The 22,460-nt window shown below is 51.7% G+C and overlaps 1 protein-coding gene across 1 annotated transcript in view; it reads left to right on the forward strand.

Annotated features, from left to right (window-relative positions):
* The window catches only part of slain2 (SLAIN motif family, member 2), an 81,141-nt gene that overhangs the window by 29,580 nt on the left and 29,101 nt on the right, over positions 1–22,460 (forward strand). Inside the window, exon 2 of the mRNA XM_059989154.1 lies at positions 18,092–18,240. Within this exon, the coding sequence (XP_059845137.1) occupies positions 18,092–18,240 (149 nt within the window). The remainder of the gene's footprint in view (positions 1–18,091; positions 18,241–22,460) is intronic.

Genomic DNA, 22,460 nt, shown 5'->3' on the forward strand with positions numbered 1-22,460 from the left:
CATCCCCCCCCGTGTGTAAGTGACAGCGAGCAGCAATCCCTCATCTCCCCCCCCCATGTGTAAGTGACAGCGAGCAGCAATCCCTCATCCCCCCCCCGTGTGTAACTGACAGCGAGCAGCAACCCCTCATCCCCCCCCCGTGTGTAAGTGACAACGAGCAGCAATCCCTCATCCCCCCCCCGTGTGTAAGTGACAGTGAGCAGCAATCCCTCATCTCCCCCCCCCATGTGTCAGTGACAGCGAGCAGCAATCCCTCATCCCCCCCCCCGTGTGTAAGTGACAGTGAGCAGCAATCCCTCATCCCCCCCCGTGTGTAAGTGACAGCGAGCAGCAATCCCTCATCCCCCCCCCGTGTGTAACTGACAGCGAGCAGCAACCCCTCATCCCCCCCCGTGTGTAAGTGACAGTGAGCAGCAATCCCTCATCCCCCCCCCGTGTGTAAGTGACAGTGAGCAGCAATCCCTCCTCCCCCCCCCGTGTGTAAGTGACAACGAGCAGCAATCCCTCATCCCCCCCCCCGTGTGTGAGTGACAGCGAGCAGCAATCCCTCATCCCCCCCCCGTGTGTGAGTGACAGCGAGCAGCGATCCCTCATCCCCCCCCGTGTGTAAGTGACAGCGAGCAGCGATCCCTCATCCCCCCCCCGTGTGTAAGTGACAGCGAGCAGCAATCCCGCATCCCCCCCCCAGTGTGTAAGTGACAGTGAGCAGCAATCCCTTATCCCCCCCCCGTGTGTAAGTGACAGTGAGCAGCAATCCCTCATCCACCCCCCCCCGTGTGTAAGTGACAGCGAGCAGCGATCCCTCATCCCCCCCCGTGTGTAAGTGACAGTGAGCAGCGATCCCTCATCCCCCCCCGTGTGTAAGTGACAGTGAGCAGCAATCCCTCATCCCCCCCCCCCGTGTGTAAGTGACAGTGAGCAGCAATCCCTCATCCCCCCCCCGTGTGTAAGTGACAGCGAGCAGCAATCCCTCATCCACCCCCCGTGTGTAAGTGACAGCGAGCAGCAATCCCTCATCCCCCCCCCGTCTGTAAGTGACAGCGAGCAGCAATCCCTCATCCCCCCCCCCCGTGTGTAAGTGACAGCGAGCAGCGATCCCTCATCCCCCCCCCCGTGTGTAAGTGACAACGAGCAGCAATCCCTCAACCCCCCCCCCGTGTGTAAGTGACAGTGAGCAGCAATCCCTCATCTTCCCCCCCCGTGTGTAAGTGACAGCGAGCAGCAATCCCTCATCCCCCCCCCCGTGTGTAAGTGACAGTGAGCAGCAATCCGTCATCCCCCCCCCGTGTGTAAGTGACAACGAGCAGCAATCCCTCATCCACCCCCGTGTGTAAGTGACAGTGAGCAGCAATCCCTCATCTCCCCCCCCCCGTGTGTGAGTGACAGTGAGCAGCAATCCCTCATCCCCCCCCGTGTGTAAGTGACAACGAGCAGCAATCCCTCATCCCCCCCGTGTGTAAGTGACAACGAGCAGCAATCCCTCATCCCCCCCCGTGTGTAAGTGACAGTGAGCAGCAATCCCTCATCTCCCCCCCCCCGTGTGTGAGTGACAGTGAGCAGCAATCCCTCATCCCCCCCCGTGTGTAAGTGACAACGAGCAGCAATCCCTCATCCACCCCCGTGTGTAACTGACAACGAGCAGCAATCCCTCATCCCCCCCCGTGTGTAAGTGACAGTGAGCAGCAATCCCTCATCTCCCCCCCCCCGTGTGTGAGTGACAGTGAGCAGCAATCCCTCATCCCCCCCCGTGTGTAAGTGACTACGAGCAGCAATCCCTCATCCCCCCCCGTGTGTAAGTGACTACGAGCAGCAATCCCTCATCCCCCCCCGTGTGTAAGTGACAACGAGCAGCAATCCCTCATCCCCCCCCGTGTGTAAGTGACAGTGAGCAGCAATCCCTCATCTCCCCCCCCCCGTGTGTGAGTGACAGTGAGCAGCAATCCCTCATCCCCCCCCGTGTGTAAGTGACTACGAGCAGCAATCCCTCATCCCCCCCCCGTGTGTAAGTGACAGTGAGCAGCAATCCCTCATCCCCCCCGTGTGTAAGTGACAGTGAGCAGCAATCCCTCGTCCACCCCCCGTGTGTAAGTGACAGTGAGCAGCAATCCGTCATCCCCCCCCCGTGTGTAAGTGACAGCGAGCAGCGATCCCTCATCCCCCCCCCCCAGTGTGTAAGTGACAGTGAGCAGCAATCCCTCGTCCACCCCCCGTATGTAAGTGACAGTGAGCAGCGATCCCTCATCCCCCCCGTGTGTAAGAGACAGCGAGCAGCAATCCCTCATCCCCCCCGTGTGTAAGTGACAGCGAGCAGCAATCCCTCATCCCCCCCCGTGTGTGAGTGACAGTGAGCAGCAATCCCTCATCCCCCCCCCGTGTGTAAGTGACAGTGAGCAGCAATCCCTCATCCCCCCCCCCGTGTGTAAGTGACAGTGAGCAGCAATCCCTCATCCCCCCCCCCGTGTGTAAGTGACAACGAGCAGCAATCCCTCATCCCCCCCCGTGTGTGTAAGTGACAGCGAGCAGCAATCCCTCATCCCCCCCCCCCGTGTGTAAGTGACAACGAGCAGCAATCCCTCATCCCCCCCCCGTGTGTAAGTGACAGCGAGCAGCAATCCGTCATCCCCCCCGTGTGTAAGTGACAGCGAGCAGCAATCCCTCATCCCCCCCCCGTGTGTAAGTGACAGTGACCAGCAATCCCTCATCCCCCCCGTGTGTAAGTGACAGTGACCAGCAATCCCTCATCCCCCCCCGTGTGTGAGTGACAGTGAGCAGCAATCCCTCATCCCCCCCCCGTGTGTAAGTGACAGCGAGCAGCAATCCCTCATCCCCCCCCCGTGTGTAAGTGACAACGAGCAGCAATCCCTCATCCCCCCCGTGTGTAAGTGACAGCGAGCAGCAATCCCTCATACCCCCCCGTGTGTAAGTGACAGCGAGCAGCAATCCCTCATCCCCCCCCCGTGTGTAAGTGACAGTGAGCAGCAATCCCTCATCCCCCCCCGTGTGTAAGTGACAGCAAGCAGCAATCCCTTATCCCCCCCCCGTGTGTAAGTGACAGCAAGCAGCAATCCCTCATCCCCCCCCCGTGTGTAAGTGACAGCGAGCAGCAATCCCTCATCCCCCCCGTGTGTAAGTGACAGCGAGCAGCAATCCCTCATCCCCCCCCCCGTGTGTAAGTGACAGTGAGCAGCAATCCTGAACCCCCCCCCCCGTGTGTAAGTGACAGTGAGCAGCAATCCCTCATCCCCCCCCCATGTGTAAGTGACAGTGAGCAGCAATCCCTCATCCCCCCGTGTGTAAGTGACAGTGAGCAGCAATCCCTCATCCCCCCCGTGTGTAAGTGACAGTGAGCAGCAATCCCTCATCCCCCCCCGTGTGTAAGTGACAGCGAGCAGCAATCCCTCATCCACCCCCGTGTGTAAGTGACAGCGAGCAGCAATCCCTCATCCCCCCCCCGTCTGTAAGTGACAGTGAGCAGCAATCCCTCATCCCCCCCCCGTGTGTAAGTGACAGCGAGCAGCAATCCCTCATCCCCCCCCCCGTGTGTAAGTGACAGCGAGCAGCAACCCCTCATCCCCCCCCGTGTGTAAGTGACAGCGAGCAGCAATCCCTCATCCCCCCCCCGTGTGTAAGTGACAACAAGCAGCAATCCCTCATCCCCCCCCTGTGTGTGAGTGACAGCGAGCAGCAATCCCTCATCCCCCCCGTGTGTAAGTGACAGTGACCAGCAATCCCTCATCCCCCCCGTGTGTAAGTGACAACGAGCAGCAATCCCTCATCCCCCCCCGTGTGTAAGTGACAGTGACCAGCAATCCCTCATCCCCCCCCGTGTGTAAGTGACAACGAGCAGCAATCCCTCATCCCCCCCCGTGTGTAAGTGACAGTGAGCAGCAATCCCTCATCCCCCCCCCGTGTGTAAGTGACAGCGAGCAGCAATCCCTCATCCCCCCCCCCGTGTGTAAGTGACAACGAGCAGCAATCCCTCATCCCCCCCCGTGTGTAAGTGACAGTGAGCAGCAATCCGTCATCCCCCCCCCGTGTGTAAGAGACAACGAGCAGCAATGCCTCATCCCCCCCGTGTGTAAGTGACAGTGAGCAGCAATCCCTCATCCCCCCCCCGTGTGTAAGTGACAGTGAGCAGCAATCCGTCATCCCCCCCCCGTGTGTAAGTGACAGTGAGCAGCAATCCCTCATCCCCCCCCCGTGTGTAAGTGACAGTGAGCAGCAATCCGTCATCCCCCCCCCCGTGTGTAAGTTACAGTGAGCAGCAATCCCTCATCCCCCCCCCGTGTGTAAGTGACAGTGAGCAGCAATCCCTCATCCCCCCCCCGTGTGTAAGTGACAGTGAGCAGCAATCCGTCATCCCCCCCCCCCCGTGTGTAAGTGACAGTGAGCAGCAATCCCTCATCCCCCCCCCGTGTGTAAGTGACAGTGAGCAGCAATCCCTCATCCCCCCCCCGTGTGTAAGTGACAGTGAGCAGCAATCCCTCATCCCCCCCCCCGTGTGTAAGTGACAACGAGCAGCAATCCCTCATCCCCCCCCGTGTGTAAGTGACAGTGAGCAGCAATCCGTCATCCCCCCCCCGTGTGTAAGAGACAACGAGCAGCAATGCCTCATCCCCCCCGTGTGTAAGTGACAGCAGCAACCCCTCATCCCCCCCGTGTGTAAGTGACAGCAGCAACCCCTCATCCCCCCCGTGTGTAAGTGACAGCAGCAATCCCTCATCCCCCCTCGTGTGTGACAACGAGCAGCGATCCCTCATCCCCCCCGTGTGTAAGTGACAGTGAGCAGCAATCCCTCATACCCCCCCGTGTGTAAGTGACAGCGAGCTGCAATCCCTCATACCCCCCCGTGTGTAAGTGACAGCAAGCAGCAATCCCTCATCCCCCCCCCCGTGTGTAAGTGACTACGAGCAGCAATCCCTCATCCCCCCCCCGTGTGTAAGTGACAGTGAGCAGCAATCCCTCATCTCCCCCCGTGTGTAAGTGACAACGAGCAGCAATCCCTCACCCCCCCGTGTGTAAGTGACAGTGAGCAGCAATCCCTCCTCCCCCCCCGTGTGTAAGTGACAGTGAGCAGCAATCCCTCATCCCCCCCCCGTGTGTAAGTGACAGCGAGCAGCAATCCCTCATCCACCCCGTGTGTAAGTGACAGTGAGCAGCAATCCCTCATCTCCCCCCGTGTGTAAGTGACAACGAGCAGCAATCCCTCACCCCCCCGTGTGTAAGTGACAGCGAGCAGCAATCCCTCATCCCCCCTGTGTGTAAGTGACAGCGAGCAGCGATCCCTCATCCCCCCCGTGTGTAAGTGACAGCGAGCAGCAATCCCTCATCCCCCCCCGTGTGTGAGTGACAGCGAGCAGCAATCCCTCATCCCCCCCCCGTGTGTAAGTGACAGTGAGCAGCAATCCCTCATCCCCCCCCCGTGTGTAAGTGACAGTGAGCAGCAATCCCTCATCCCCCCCCCCCGTGTGTAAGAGACAACGAGCAGCAATCCCTCATCCCCCCCGTGTGTAAGTGACAGTGAGCAGCAATCCCTCATCCCCCCCCCCGTGTGTAAGAGACAACGAGCAGCAATCCCTCATCCCCCCCCCCCGTGTGTAAGTGACAGCGAGCAGCAATCCCTCATCCCCCCCCCGTGTGTAAGTGACAGTGAGCAGCAATCCCTCATCCCCCCCCCCGTGTGTAAGAGACAACGAGCAGCAATCCCTCATCCCCCCCCCCCGTGTGTAAGTGACAGCGAGCAGCAATCCCTCATCCCCCCCCGTGTGTAAGTGACAGCGAGCAGCAATCCCTCATCCCCCCCCCGTGTGTAAGTGACAGTGAGCAGCAATCCCTCATCCCCCCCCGTGTGTAAGTGACAGCGACCAGCAATCCCTCATCTCCCCCCCCCGTGTGTAAGTGACAGCGAGCAGCAATCCCTCATCCCCCCCCCCCCCATGTGTAAGTGACAGTGAGCAGCAATCCCTCATCCACCCCCGTGTGTAAGTGACAACGAGCAGCAATCCCTCATCCCCCCCCCAGTGTGTAAGTGACAACGAGCAGCAATCCCTCATCCCCCCCCCGTGTGTAAGTGACAGTGAGCAGCAATCCCTCATCCCCCCCCGTGTGTAAGTGACAGCGAGCAGCAATCCCTCATCTCCCCCCCCCCATGTGTAAGTGACAGCGAGCAGCAATCCCTCATCCCCCCCCCGTGTGTAACTGACAGCGAGCAGCAACCCCTCATCCCCCCCCCGTGTGTAAGTGACAACGAGCAGCAATCCCTCATCCCCCCCCGTGTGTAAGTGACAGTGAGCAGCAATCCCTCATCTCCCCCCCCCATGTGTCAGTGACAGCGAGCAGCAATCCCTCATCCCCCCCCCCGTGTGTAAGTGACAGTGAGCAGCAATCCCTCATCCCCCCCCGTGTGTAAGTGACAGCGAGCAGCAATCCCTCATCCCCCCCCCGTGTGTAACTGACAGCGAGCAGCAACCCCTCATCCCCCCCCGTGTGTAAGTGACAGTGAGCAGCAATCCCTCATCCCCCCCCCCGTGTGTAAGTGACAGTGAGCAGCAATCCCTCATCCCCCCCCGTGTGTAAGTGACAGCGAGCAGCAATCCCTCATCCCCCCCCCGTGTGTAACTGACAGCGAGCAGCAACCCCTCATCCCCCCCCGTGTGTAAGTGACAGTGAGCAGCAATCCCTCATCCCCCCCCCGTGTGTAAGTGACAGTGAGCAGCAATCCCTCCTCCCCCCCCCGTGTGTAAGTGACAACGAGCAGCAATCCCTCATCCCCCCCCCCGTGTGTGAGTGACAGCGAGCAGCAATCCCTCATCCCCCCCCCGTGTGTGAGTGACAGCGAGCAGCGATCCCTCATCCCCCCCCGTGTGTAAGTGACAGCGAGCAGCGATCCCTCATCCCCCCCCCGTGTGTAAGTGACAGCGAGCAGCAATCCCGCATCCCCCCCCCAGTGTGTAAGTGACAGTGAGCAGCAATCCCTTATCCCCCCCCCGTGTGTAAGTGACAGTGAGCAGCAATCCCTCATCCACCCCCCCCCGTGTGTAAGTGACAGCGAGCAGCGATCCCTCATCCCCCCCCGTGTGTAAGTGACAGTGAGCAGCGATCCCTCATCCCCCCCCGTGTGTAAGTGACAGTGAGCAGCAATCCCTCATCCCCCCCCCACGTGTGTAAGTGACAGTGAGCAGCAATCCCTCATCCCCCCCCCGTGTGTAAGTGACAGCGAGCAGCAATCCCTCATCCACCCCCCGTGTGTAAGTGACAGCGAGCAGCAATCCCTCATCCCCCCCCCGTCTGTAAGTGACAGCGAGCAGCAATCCCTCATCCCCCCCCCCCGTGTGTAAGTGACAGCGAGCAGCGATCCCTCATCCCCCCCCCCGTGTGTAAGTGACAACGAGCAGCAATCCCTCAACCCCCCCCCCGTGTGTAAGTGACAGTGAGCAGCAATCCCTCATCTTCCCCCCCCGTGTGTAAGTGACAGCGAGCAGCAATCCCTCATCCCCCCCCCCGTGTGTAAGTGACAGTGAGCAGCAATCCGTCATCCCCCCCCCGTGTGTAAGTGACAACGAGCAGCAATCCCTCATCCACCCCCGTGTGTAAGTGACAGTGAGCAGCAATCCCTCATCTCCCCCCCCCCGTGTGTGAGTGACAGTGAGCAGCAATCCCTCATCCCCCCCCGTGTGTAAGTGACAACGAGCAGCAATCCCTCATCCACCCCCGTGTGTAACTGACAACGAGCAGCAATCCCTCATCCCCCCCCGTGTGTAAGTGACAGTGAGCAGCAATCCCTCATCCCCCCCCGTGTGTAAGTGACTACGAGCAGCAATCCCTCATCCCCCCCCGTGTGTAAGTGACTACGAGCAGCAATCCCTCATCCCCCCCCGTGTGTAAGTGACAACGAGCAGCAATCCCTCATCCCCCCCCGTGTGTAAGTGACAGTGAGCAGCAATCCCTCATCTCCCCCCCCCCGTGTGTGAGTGACAGTGAGCAGCAATCCCTCATCCCCCCCCGTGTGTAAGTGACTACGAGCAGCAATCCCTCATCCCCCCCCCGTGTGTAAGTGACAGTGAGCAGCAATCCCTCATCCCCCCCGTGTGTAAGTGACAGTGAGCAGCAATCCCTCGTCCACCCCCCGTGTGTAAGTGACAGTGAGCAGCAATCCGTCATCCCCCCCCCGTGTGTAAGTGACAGCGAGCAGCGATCCCTCATCCCCCCCCCCCAGTGTGTAAGTGACAGTGAGCAGCAATCCCTCGTCCACCCCCCGTATGTAAGTGACAGTGAGCAGCGATCCCTCATCCCCCCCGTGTGTAAGAGACAGCGAGCAGCAATCCCTCATCCCCCCCGTGTGTAAGTGACAGCGAGCAGCAATCCCTCATCCCCCCCCGTGTGTGAGTGGCAGTGAGCAGCAGTCCCTCATCCCCCCCCCGTGTGTAAGTGACAGTGAGCAGCAATCCCTCATCCCCCCCCCGTGTGTAAGTGACAGTGAGCAGCAATCCCTCATCCCCCCCCCCGTGTGTAAGTGACAACGAGCAGCAATCCCTCATCCCCCCCCGTGTGTGTAAGTGACAGCGAGCAGCAATCCCTCATCCCCCCCCCCCCGTGTGTAAGTGACAACGAGCAGCAATCCCTCATCCCCCCCCCGTGTGTAAGTGACAGCGAGCAGCAATCCGTCATCCCCCCCGTGTGTAAGTGACAGTGACCAGCAATCCCTCATCCCCCCCCGTGTGTGAGTGACAGTGAGCAGCAATCCCTCATCCCCCCCCCGTGTGTAAGTGACAGCGAGCAGCAATCCCTCATCCCCCCCCCGTGTGTAAGTGACAACGAGCAGCAATCCCTCATCCCCCCCGTGTGTAAGTGACAGCGAGCAGCAATCCCTCATACCCCCCCGTGTGTAAGTGACAGCGAGCAGCAATCCCTCATCCCCCCCCCGTGTGTAAGTGACAGTGAGCAGCAATCCCTCATCCCCCCCCGTGTGTAAGTGACAGCAAGCAGCAATCCCTTATCCCCCCCCCGTGTGTAAGTGACAGCAAGCAGCAATCCCTCATCCCCCCCCCGTGTGTAAGTGACAGCGAGCAGCAATCCCTCATCCCCCCCGTGTGTAAGTGACAGCGAGCAGCAATCCCTCATCCCCCCCCCGTGTGTAAGTGACAGTGAGCAGCAATCCCTGAACCCCCCCCCCCGTGTGTAAGTGACAGTGAGCAGCAATCCCTCATCCCCCCCCCATGTGTAAGTGACAGTGAGCAGCAATCCCTCATCCCCCCCGTGTGTAAGTGACAGTGAGCAGCAATCCCTCATCCCCCCCGTGTGTAAGTGACAGTGAGCAGCAATCCCTCATCCCCCCCCGTGTGTAAGTGACAGCGAGCAGCAATCCCTCATCCACCCCCGTGTGTAAGTGACAGCGAGCAGCAATCCCTCATCCCCCCCCCCGTCTGTAAGTGACAGTGAGCAGCAATCCCTCATCCCCCCCCGTGTGTAAGTGACAGCGAGCAGCAATCCCTCATCCCCCCCCCCGTGTGTAAGTGACAGCGAGCAGCAACCCCTCATCCCCCCCCGTGTGTAAGTGACAGCGAGCAGCAATCCCTCATCCCCCCCCCGTGTGTAAGTGACAACAAGCAGCAATCCCTCATCCCCCCCCTGTGTGTGAGTGACAGCGAGCAGCAATCCCTCATCCCCCCCGTGTGTAAGTGACAGTGACCAGCAATCCCTCATCCCCCCCCGTGTGTAAGTGACAACGAGCAGCAATCCCTCATCCCCCCCCGTGTGTAAGTGACAGTGAGCAGCAATCCCTCATCCCCCCCCGTGTGTAAGTGACAGCGAGCAGCAATCCCTCATCCCCCCCCGTGTGTAAGTGACAACGAGCAGCAATCCCTCATCCCCCCCCGTGTGTAAGTGACAGTGAGCAGCAATCCGTCATCCCCCCCCCGTGTGTAAGAGACAACGAGCAGCAATGCCTCATCCCCCCCGTGTGTAAGTGACAGTGAGCAGCAATCCCTCATCCCCCCCCGTGTGTAAGTGACAGTGAGCAGCAATCCGTCATCCCCCCCCCGTGTGTAAGTGACAGTGAGCAGCAATCCCTCATCCCCCCCCCGTGTGTAAGTGACAGTGAGCAGCAATCCGTCATCCCCCCCCCCGTGTGTAAGTTACAGTGAGCAGCAATCCCTCATCCCCCCCCCGTGTGTAAGTGACAGTGAGCAGCAATCCCTCATCCCCCCCCCGTGTGTAAGTGACAGTGAGCAGCAATCCGTCATCCCCCCCCCCCGTGTGTAAGTGACAGTGAGCAGCAATCCCTCATCCCCCCCCCGTGTGTAAGTGACAGTGAGCAGCAATCCCTCATCCCCCCCCCGTGTGTAAGTGACAGTGAGCAGCAATCCCTCATCCCCCCCCCCGTGTGTAAGTGACAGTGAGCAGCAATCCCTCATCCCCCCCCGTGTGTAAGTGACTACGAGCAGCAATCCCTCATCCCCCCCCCCGTGTGTAAGTGACAACGAGCAGCAATCCCTCATCCCCCCCCGTGTGTAAGTGACAGTGAGCAGCAATCCGTCATCCCCCCCCCGTGTGTAAGAGACAACGAGCAGCAATGCCTCATCCCCCCCGTGTGTAAGTGACAGCAGCAACCCCTCATCCCCCCCGTGTGTAAGTGACAGCGAGCAGCAATCCCTCATCCCCCCCCCGTGTGTAAGTGACAGTGAGCAGCAATCCCTCATCCCCCCCCCGTGTGTAAGTGACAGTGAGCAGCAATCCCTCATCCCCCCCCCCGTGTGTAAGTGACAACGAGCAGCAATCCCTCATCCCCCCCCGTGTGTAAGTGACAACGAGCAGCAATCCCTCACCCCCCCGTGTGTAAGTGACAGCGAGCAGCAATCCCTCATCCCCCCGTGTGTAAGTGACAGTGAGCAGCAATCCCTCATCCCCCCTGTGTGTAAGTGACAGCGAGCAGCGATCCCTCATCCCCCCCGTGTGTAAGTGACAGCGAGCAGCAATCCCTCATCCCCCCCCGTGTGTGAGTGACAGCGAGCAGCAATCCCTCATCCCCCCCCCGTGTGTAAGTGACAGTGAGCAGCAATCCCTCATCCCCCCTGTGTGTAAGTGACAGCGAGCAGCAATCCCTCATCCCCCCCCCGTGTGTAAGTGACAGCGAGCAGCAATCCCTCATCCCCCCCCGTGTGTGAGTGACAGCGAGCAGCAATCCCTCATCCCCCCCCCGTGTGTAAGTGACAGCGAGCAGCAATCCGCCATCCCCCCCCGTGTGTGAGTGACAGCGAGCAGCAATCCCTCATCTCCCCCCCCCGTGTGTAAGTGACAGCGAGCAGCAACCCCTCATCCCCCCCGTGTGTAAGTGACAGTGAGCAGCAATCCCTCCTCCCCCCCCCGTGTGTAAGTGACAGTGACCAGCAATCCCTCATCGCCCCCCGTGTGTGAGTGACAGCGAGCAGCAATCCCTCATCTCCCCCCCCGTGTGTAAGTGACAGCGAGCAGCAACCCCTCATCCCCCCCGTGTGTAAGTGACAGTGAGCAGCAATCCCTCCTCCCCCCCCGTGTGTAAGTGACAGTGACCAGCAATCCCTCATCCCCCCCCGTGTGTGAGTGACAGCGAGCAGCAATCCCTCATCCCCCCCAGTGTGTAAGTGTCAGCGAGCAGCAATCCCTCATCCCCCCATGTGTGTAAGTGACAGCGAGCAGCAATCCCTCATCCCCCCCGTGTGTAAGTGACAACGAGCAGCAAACCCGCCTCCCCCCCGTGTGTAAGTGACAGCGAGCAGCAATCCCTCATCCCCCCCCCGTGTGTATGTGACAACGAGCAGCAATCCCTCATCCCCCCCCGTGTGTAAGTGACAGCGAGCAGCAATCCCTCATCCCCCCCCGTGTGTAAGTGACAGCGAGCAGCAATCCCTCATCCCCCCCCGTGTGTAAGTGACAACGAGCAGCAATCCCTCATCCCCCCCCGTGTGTGAGTCACAGTGAGCAGCAATCCCTCATCCCCCCCCCCCGTGTGTAACTGACAGCGAGCAGCAATCCCTCATCGCCCCCGTGTGTAAGTGACAGCGAGCAGCAATCCTTCATCCCCCCCCCGTGTGTAAGTGACAGCGAGCAGCAATCCCTCATCCCCCCCCCGTGTGTATGTGACAACGAGCAGCAATCCCTCATCCCCCCCCCCGTGTGTAAGTGACAACGAGCAGCAATCCCTCATCCCCCCCCCGTGTGTAAGTGACAGTGAGCAGCAATCCCTCATCCCCCCTGTGTGTGAGTGACAACGAGCAGCAATCCCTCATCCCCCCCCCCGTGTGTAAGTGACAGTGAGCAGCAACCCCTCATCCACCCCCCCCGTGTGTAAGTGACAGTGAGCAGCAATCCCTCATCCCCCCCCCCGTGTGTAAGTGACAACGAGCAGCAATCCCTCATCCCCCCCGTGTGTGAGTGATAGCGAGCAGCAATCCCTCATCCCCCCCCCGTGTGTAAGTGACAACGAGCAGCAATCCCTCATCCCCCCCCCGTGTGTAAGTGACAGCGAGCAGCGATCCCTCATCCCCCCCGTGTGTAAGTGACAACGAGCAGCAATCCCTCATCCCCCCCGTGTTTAAGTGACAACGAGCAGCAATCCCTCATCCCCCCGTGTGTAAGTGACAGCAAGCAGCAATCCCTCATCCCCCCCGTGTGTAAGTGACAACGAGCAGCAATCCCTCATCCCCCCCCCGTGTGTAAGTGACAGCGAGCAGCAATCCCTCATCCCCCCCCCCCGTGTGTAAGTGACAACGAGCAGCAATCCCTCATCCCCCCCCCCCGTGTGTAAGTGACAGCGAGCAGCAATCCCTCATCCCCCCCCCGTGTGTAAGTGACAACAAGCAGCAATCCCTCATCCCCCCTGTGTGTAAGTGACAGCGAGCAGCAATCCCTCATCCCCCCCGTGTGTAAGTGACAGCGAGCAGCAATCCCTCACCCCCCCCCCCGTGTGTAAGTGGTGGCGAGCAGCAATCCCTCATCCCCCCCCCCGTGTGTAAGTGACAGTGAGCAGCAATCCCTCATCCCCCCCCCGTGTGTAAGTGACAGTGAGCAGCAATCCCTCATCTCCACCGTGTGTAAGTGACTCCCCCGACAACACATGGATCTCCTGGCGTGACACCGACCCTCAGTCCACCCATCTCCAGAGCCCCGAGATCCTAGGCTTCCGAATTCGAGACGGACTCTTAGGCTGAGCCTTTGGTGTGCTGAACAACGGCCCATTATGGAACCTCGAGATTGGGTCCCATTCCTGCTAAGAACCGTAGTCATAGTGTAATTCCAGGGCAGGGTCTTCAATAGGACCCTTATAGGAAAAAATAGATATATTAAAGATGGAAACGGAGCTGTTTCTGAAGATACAGGCAAAGGTGTTGCCGTTAGGCATCATTATCTCGAAGCCACCTCAGTCAGTGTGGCTGCATGGTGAAATGTGCACCAGCTGCTCATAGCCATCCACCACCTGTTCCCATGGCTTCGCGTGTTCCTGATCCGGGGTGGGGGGGGGGGGTGGCTAAGTAGGTGCTATAGCTTGCCTAAGGGTGACCTACAGGCTCGCAGAGGGAAGGAGCACCTTAGACTTCCTTTGGTAGAGGTGTATTTCTACCCTGCCACCAAACTCTATTTTTCTCTTTTTAATCTTCCAATTATTTATTCTCTTTGGAGCATCTGGACAGTGAAGACACCTACATCACACTATTGTTTGACTGCATTTCTGCCTTCAATACTATTATTCCATTCAAACACATCACTGAACTCTGGTCCCTGGGAGTTAATGCTTCCCTCTGCAACTGGATCCTTGACTTTCTGGCCCACGGACCACAATCAGTAAGGATAGATAAAAGACACCTCTGCCATGATTCTTAAAAATGTGATGGAGGTGTTGCTGCCTGTCCCTGCTGATTGCAAAGAAACTGGTACTCCACAAGGTTGTTTGGTTAGCCCTCTACCCTACCCTCTGTACGCTCATGACTGCGTGGCCGGGTTCTGCTCTAACTCAATCTACAAGTTTAAAGATGAAATGACTGTAGTGGACCACATCTCAAACAACAATGAGTCAGACTAAAGGAAGGAGTTGGGGCTTGGTTGCATGGTGTCATGACAACTGCCTTTCCCTCAATGTCAACAAAACAAAAGAGCTGATTTTTGGCTTCAGTAAGGGAGGGAGTGCACATGCTCCTGTTTATATCATTGGTGTTGAACATCACCAATAGCCTGTCCTGGTCTAGCCACATTGATGTCATGGCCAAGAAAGCTTACCAGTGGGCTTCTACTCCCTGTCAATAGTCCCCGTCAATTCTTAGCAATTTTTATCAATGCACCATAGGAAGTGTTCTGTCTGGATGCATAACAGCTTGGTATAATAACTGCTCTGCATATAACTGCAGGAAGCTGCAGAGTTATGGAACAAGCCTTCCCTCTATGGCTGTAGTCTGTACTTCTCACTGCCTTGGTAAAGCATCCAGTATAATCAACAACCCTACCCACCCCAGACAATCTCTCTCCTTCATTCTCCCATTGGGCAAAAGATTCAAAAGTCTAAAAGTACATTCCACCAGTTTCAAGGACAGCTTCTATCTCATCATTATCAGAGACTTGGATGGTCCTCTTGTACACTAAAAATGGACTCTTGGCCTCACAATCTACTTTATTATGATTTTGCACTTTATTGTTGACCTGCATAATAAACGGGCAGACTATTATTTAGATGGAGAGAGAATTCAAAATGCGGAGATGCGAAGGGACTCAGGAGTCCTTGTGCACGATACCCTAAAGGTTAACCTCCAGGTTGATTTGGTTGTGAAGAAGATGAATGCAATGATGGCATTCATTTCTAGAGATATAGAATACAAGAGCAGGGATGAGGCTCTATGAGGCACTCGTGAGACCACACTTGGAGTATGTGTATAGTTTTGGGCTCCTTATTTTAGAAAGGATATACTGACATTGGAGAGGGTTCAGAGAAGATTCATGAGAACGATTCCAGGAATGAAAGGGTTACCGTATGAGGAATATCTGGTAGCTCTTGGGCTGTATTCCCTGGTGTTCAGAAGAATGAGGGAGGATCTCATAGAAACATTCAGAATGTTAAAAGGCCTGAACAGATTAGATATGGCAAAGTTATTTCCCATGGTAAGGGAGTCTAGGACAAGAGGGTACAACTTCAGGATTGAAGGACGCCCATCTAGAAATGAGAGATGGAGAAATTAATTTAGTTAGAGGGTGGTAAATCTGAGGAATTCGTTGTCACAAGTGGCCAAGTCATTGGGTGCATTTAAAGCAGAGATAGATAGGTACTTGATTAGCCAGGGCATCAAAGGGTATGGGGAGAAGACAGAGGAATGGGGATGACTGGAAGAATTGGATAAGACCATGATTGAATAGTGGAACAGACTCAATGGGCCAAATGGCCTGGTTCTGCTCTAAATCTTTTGGTCTAATGGTCTTAAAATCCCCAGCAAGTGGGATTTACTAGTCCTGTAACAATTTGCAGAAGCAATCCTTGTATGGTCATCTAATTAGTTTGACTCACTTTTGAGGCAAATTGAATGCAGTGTAATTGGAAGTCACTTTATAATCATGGTGTGCATTTAAAACACCATTTAGTAGAATTCTAAATTTAGTAATTTAGTAGAATTATATCAGTTGTTATAAGCAATACACATTGTAATTTTCTAGTGTCATTATCATTTCTCTACTAATAAACATGCAAGTTGTGTATAGTTAAACTTAAATCAACATCGAATACCAAAACATGTTTGCAATGATCTGTTTTGAATTTTTGAGAAATTTCTTTGCGATTGACAAACTCGTTAATTATGACCCTTCCTATTGGAAACCTAGATACTGATTAATTTAATGTATATCTGTCCTTTCACTTGTGAATGCATTGTATAAATTGGAATAGCTACATTTCTAGGGTAATATTTTATGTTTCACTCCAAGACCAGGCAAAAAGTAGACCTAGTTTGACAAAGTAACATTTTTGATTAGTTTCTTTTTCAACAAGTGGAAAATGTATTCTATTGTATTTTTCATATGTCCATAGATCTCCGGCAGGTGGGTGAAGTAGGGAATTCTGTATTGTCATCTATTTTGCATAGCTTTTTGGCGGGGGGGGGGGGGGGGGGGGTGGAAGCATCCTTCAGTACATGCTGCTTTACATGCTACATTTTCTAAACTAGCTTTTTTGCAATCTGAATCACGGTAATATTTAGACTTTTTTCAGCTGTTAATTTCTCTTATCCAGCTAAATGGGTGTTATAAAATCATTTCTCTATTGCATATATTTAACATACTAAAATAGCATTCAATAAACCTTGCATGTTTACAGAATGGAATAAACTTTCAGACTGAGATAGGCATTGTTAAAATAGGCAACACTTGGTCTCGGTCAGCTAAGTTTAAATTTTTTTTTATCTTTACAACAAATCTTTTTAGCTGCCTGATGTAATGATTTATGGAATTGAAAATATGACCAACAGTTGCCTGAAATCCTTTTCAAGTCAGCTTCTGTCATGTTCATTTTGTAATGCAGTTGGAGCATTTTCTCAGAAGTGAATGGCCCACTTTGTATAATCATCATAGAACGATGGCCCTTAACTGTGTGTTTAGGTTATTTATCAATTTGTTATGAGAAGTACAGGTGGCCCCCGTTTTTCGAACATTCGCTTTACGACAGCTCGCTGTTACGAAAGATCTACATTAGTACCTGTTTTCGCTAACCAAAGAGGATTTTCGCTTTTACGAAAAAAGGATGGCGGCTTTATACATGTGTTTACCACGACAAAGACTACCGTGACTGTGAAGCCTTGTGTGGGCAGTTGTTTGCGTAGGCATGTACGTGCCGATTTTTCTCTCTCTCTCTCCCTCTGTCCCCCTCTCTCCAAATAAATTTTTGCTCGCTATCTTCCTGAGTTTGATAAATGAAACTACACTGTACATAAAATATTTCTACTTTACATAGGCGCTATATTTATCATATCATTCCTGCTTTTACTATATGTTAGTGTTATTTTAGGTTTTATGTGTAATGTGGTTTGATTTGGTAGGTTATTTTTTTGGGTCTGGGAATGCTCAAAAATTTTTCCCCATATATATTAATGGAAATTGCTTCTTTGCTTTACAACATTTTGGCTTACAAACGGTTTCATAGGTATGCTGTACCTTCGGATAGTGGGGGTAACCTGTAAACGCTGCAGTATGGTACTGGCACTGCAGTTAAGTTACCAATTAGCAACAGTAAGGTCTAAACTGACATCTGTTATAGTGAGATTTAAAATGTTTTTATAGTTTGGATTTTTTTTAATGATCAGAATGTTGCCAACAAGGCCAGCATTTGCCATATATATATATATATATATCTCCTCACCCAAGAGAAGACACTGATAAGCTGTAGTACATTTTGTAAATGGTACACACTGCAACAATCAAGTGCTAATGGAATAAGTGGTGAGGATGGGTGATGGATGCCAATCAAATGGCTGCTTTGTGCCTGAATGGAGCTGTACTAAATGGAAAGCATTCAATCACTCTCCAGATTTGTGGCTTGTAGATGTTAGAAATACCTTGGTGTCAGGGGATGAGTCAGTCATATATTGCAAATGCAATATTTGTGGCTGGGCAGATTGAGTTTTTATAAAATCATAGTACTATGTGGAATGTGGAAATTGCAAGTTGAATGTAATTACATGCAAAGCCACAAGTCAAAATGTACTTGGTGTTTGACCAAATGTGGAAATTTTAAACTACACTCTTTTGTCCTACCTTCTAAATTAAAGAAGTGAAACATGCTTATTATAGTCTGCTTTTGATTCAGAAAGTTCCTGACAAGTTTTAAAGTTATGGAGCAAGTGTCATCAACTCTTATGAAAATGAATTTAAGACTTAAAGAGTTTTAATTTTTAATGAAAAAGTGACTGCATTATACAATAAGCATTCCTGCTGTGATTTGTAAACCAAACTGGTACAAGTGTTCTTAGGCATCTGTTTCAATGGGCAGGAATAGAAAAGAGAAAAAAAACACTGTAGTGTTGAAATTCAAAGGAATTGATCTTTCTATTGCATTTTGAAAAGAAATAATTTGTTTTCCTTCCCATTTTAGGTTATACACATCACCAAAGAGGTTACCAACTCCAGTTCAAAAAGCTTTTAGCCCCTTACAGTGGTGCAGACAGGTGTTGGATCATCCAAGCTCAGATATTGAAACAGCAAAAAGGTCTTTATTGCACAGGCTTGATCAGACAATTGCAGGTTAGTGATTTTAAAAAATAATTCTACTTCTCAGTATGAATGTATTTAAATTTCAGAAATAACTGTTGAATGAGAAAAGAATACAGATTCTTTCTAGGTTACAACACCCTATTTGTGTACAGCCTGTAATACAAACCAGTATGTGGGAAACAGATGGGATGAATTTGCTGGCTGCTGTGGGCTGCAGACATCTTCTGCCTTGTGGGGCTCCAATTTGTGAACAATTTTGTTGGAATTTGGATGGCCTGTTTCCAAATAAGGTGTCTGATTCCTTTTAATATGTAAAGATGTGTGTGGGTATAAATAGTCTGGTTGTCCATATGGAAATATGGATGGCATGGCACAGTAGTCTCGTGGTTAGTACAGTGCTTCACAATACCAGCTATCCGGCTGGTACTGCCTATCAGGAGTTTGTACATTCTCCCTGTGACTGTGTGGGTTTCTTCCAGGTGCTCAGGATTCTTTCCACAGTCCAAAGATGTACTGGTAGGTAGGTTAATTGGTCTTAGTAAATTGTCCTGTGATGAGGCTAGGATTCGATTGGGGAATTGCTGGGCAGCACGGTTAGAAGGGCCAGAAGGGCCTATTCCATGGTGTATCACAATAAATATTATTTGGGAAAGCATGACCACCTGCAATAATTATTCCAGAAAACTGGCACAGTCAAAAAGTTGTGCTGAGTCTGTAGCCTTAATGTTCTGAGAGGGACACCTTGCTGAAACAATCTTTAGGCCATTTCACTGTTTTGTTCTACTGAGGATCTTTTGAAATTACTTTTGTTACCTGCTGTCATTAATTTTAAAAAAACCTTATTGTTACTAAGGTTCTATGTACAGAATGGCATTGTAAATATCAATTATTAGAATATTCTAAGATCATTTATTTTTCCAAGTTAATTGCTGGGTAATGAAAATACAAATATTTTTCCAGGTCATATATCCAAAGATGTTGTGCTGTGAGTGAATAGGACACCTTGTGATTGATGCATGACAATAAAAAGTTAAGATTTACTTAGACTTCTCATGCACAAATCCCTTCAAATGGGCGACTATGTATGAAAGCATTCCCATTATCAATCTTACCTATTATCACCTTCCCCTTATATCCTTGACCAACTTCCACTTATCCCCGTCTTCTGTTCTGCTCTGTCTGCTTATTTTTTATGTATAGTTTACAGTAATCGTTGCTGAGGAATTACTTTGAACTCTACTGGTAAGGAACCATAGTTCTTCTAGGTCAACCTTTTCCTTTCAAAATTAATATAAGCCTGATGGCAAAGCGTGTTATCATGGTGTTTAGATTATTGAGCTTGTAATATGGAGCCTTGAGCAATGTTTCTGGAGGAATGAATTTAAAATTCCACTGCTTAAGCTATGATGCATGAGTTATGACCAGATATGGGTCTGTCTGGCTATTTGCCACAACTGTCCCAGCCACAGTCCTCCTGAATTTCTGGAAAAGCTCCAATTTATTAAAAGGATCTTAAATGAAAATAAATTTTGAAGTTGCAGAAATGAAGTTTAATGGACACCAATTAAAAATATGGTTCATTTTTATCTAGTTTGAGTGTCCAAGTTCATAAAACAAGAGTTAACTCTCAACTGCCCAGCTAAAATGGCTGAGAAAGCTATTCAGACAAATGCCAGATGTGAAACTGCAGCTGTATTGACATCCCAGCATCGGTTAGGCTGGAGCAGAAGTAAGCACCGTCCAGTCAACCCTGCACAGTCCTGCTGATAAATATGATGCTTGTGCCTAGATTACAGGAATGGTTTGAGAGGCAAATTAAGCAAAAGCCTCGCCCCTGTGCACAGAGTCATACCTTTGTTAGCACTCCAGTCTTCTATCCATTCTTGGGTATGTACTGTTGCTCTAGCAAGGCATGAGACTGCACTACACTGGTGTACATTCAGGAGGTGAAGGACCTTTGTCCCAACATTGATTTTGGATTACATAATATGTAGCTCCAAATGAGACATGGAGAACAGCATCTGGCATTTCTAAAAATCTGTTGACTGTGAGGAACATATACATTAAAGCAAAACTACCAAAATGGTGTACAAATTCAAACAATCCTCTAGTCAGCAAAAACAGAGCAAGGGTCTTGCCTCTGCCACATCCAGTTGTGAATGGTGGACAGTCACATTAAAGCAGGAGAAATAGACTTCAGGAATGTCTACGTCCTCGCGAATAAGGAGCCCAGCATCAGAAATACAGAGTTCAAGTTGATCTTCAGCCAGTTTGACTCGCTCCACATGATATCAAGAAATGGCTGCAGACACTGGGTTCAGCAAAGATAAAGAAACTGCATTTCCAACTGTAGTGTCAAAGAATTGTCCTGGACTATTTGTACCTTCAGACAAGCTGTCCTGGTACAGTTGTAACTCTGGCTTATGCCTGAATATATAGGAAGTTGCCCAGTTCTGTCACAAAAAGCATAACAGGTCCACTTGAGCTAATGATTACATATTGGGTCAATTCTAACTCATCAAAGAAGTAATTGACCATTATTGTAAAGTGATACATGACCTGCCAATATGCTCACTGATATCCGGTTTGATTTTCGCCAGGATCATGTAGATTCAGTCATCATTAAACATAGCTGAATCCTACGAGTAGGTTACTATCCTTGACATCTTATAATGACATTTATGCATTCATTAGGCCCATGCTGGCTCCTGATATAGATGGGGGAAGTAGGCAATTCTATTCATAAAACTTCACTCTTGTTTTCTAAAGTTCTGCAGCTTTTTCACTTTCACTTATGCCCTTTGATATTTTTGTGCTAATTTAGGCATAATTTAGAGTAGGCAATCGACTGTCAACATACCGTGCCTACAAAAAGTATTCACCCCCTGGAAATTTTCATGTTTTATTGTTCCACAACATTGAATTGCAATGGATTTTACTTTGCTTTTTCTGACACTGATCAATAGAGAAATACTCTTTTGTGTTAAAGTGAAAACAGATCTCTACAAAGTGATCTAAATTAATTAGAAATATAAAACACAAAATTATTGATTGCATAAGTATTCACCCCTTCAAGTTAGTATTTAATAGATGCACCTTTGGTGGCAATTACAGCCTTGAGTCTGTGTGGATAGATCTCTTAACACTACAGTTTTTCCCCATTCTTCTTTACAAAACTGCTCAAGCTCTGTCAGATTGCATCGAGATCATGAGCAAACAGCCCTTTTCAAGTCCAGCCACAAATTCTCAATTTGATTGAAGCCTGGACTCTTGACTTGGCCACTCCAGGGCATTAACTTTGTTGTTCTTCTGACATTCCTATGTAGCTTGGGTCATTGTCTTGCTGGAAAACAGAACTTCTCCCAAGTCACAGTTCTTTTGCAGACTGCATCAGGTTTTCCTCCAGGATTTCTCTGTATTTTGTTGCATTCATTTTGCCCTCTACCTTCACAAGCCTTCCAAGGTCTGCTGCTGTGATGCATCCCCACAGCATGATGCAGCTACCATCATGCTTAACAGTAGGGATGGTGTGTTTTTGACGATGTACAGTGTTTGGTGTATGTCAAACATAGCATTTAGGCTGATAGCCAAAAAGTTTGATTTTGGTTTCATCTGAGCAGAGAACATTCTTCCAGCTGACTTCAGAATCTCGCACATGCCTTCTGGCAAGCTCTAGCCAAGATTTATTGTGTTTCTTTGTAAGTGGCTTTCTCCCTTAACATTCTGCGACTGGTGAAGCACCTGGGCAATAGGAGCAGCAACCTATCTCAGCCTCTGAAACTTGTAACTGCTCCAGAATCAGCATAGACCTCTTGGTGGCCTACCTCACTAGTCCCCCTTCTTGCGCGGTCACTCAGTTCTTCAGTAGCTTTCAATAGGTAGATTTAATGTCAGAAATGTATACAATATACATGCTGAAATTCTTTTTCTTTGCAAGCATCCACAAAAACAGAGGAGTGCTCCAAAGACAGTTAAACGTTAGAACCCAAAGCTCCCCCCTCCCATGCACAAGCAGCAACAAGGCAACTACTCCCCTGACCCCCCCCCCCCACCAGCAAAAAATTATTGGCGACCCCACTGGGCACTCAAATGTGCAGCAAAGCATCAATAAAGACGGAGACTTGCAGTACCCCAAAGACTACTCGTTCACCCGGTAATTCAACATACCACAGGCTCTTAATCAGGGAAAAAGAGCTGTCCCTGTTGCACGGCGAGTGGGGAGACAGAACAAATAACTCGCTGATTTATGC

The sequence above is a fragment of the Hypanus sabinus genome, chromosome 14, assembly GCF_030144855.1.
Source record: "Hypanus sabinus isolate sHypSab1 chromosome 14, sHypSab1.hap1, whole genome shotgun sequence".
NCBI lineage: Eukaryota > Metazoa > Chordata > Chondrichthyes > Myliobatiformes > Dasyatidae > Hypanus > Hypanus sabinus.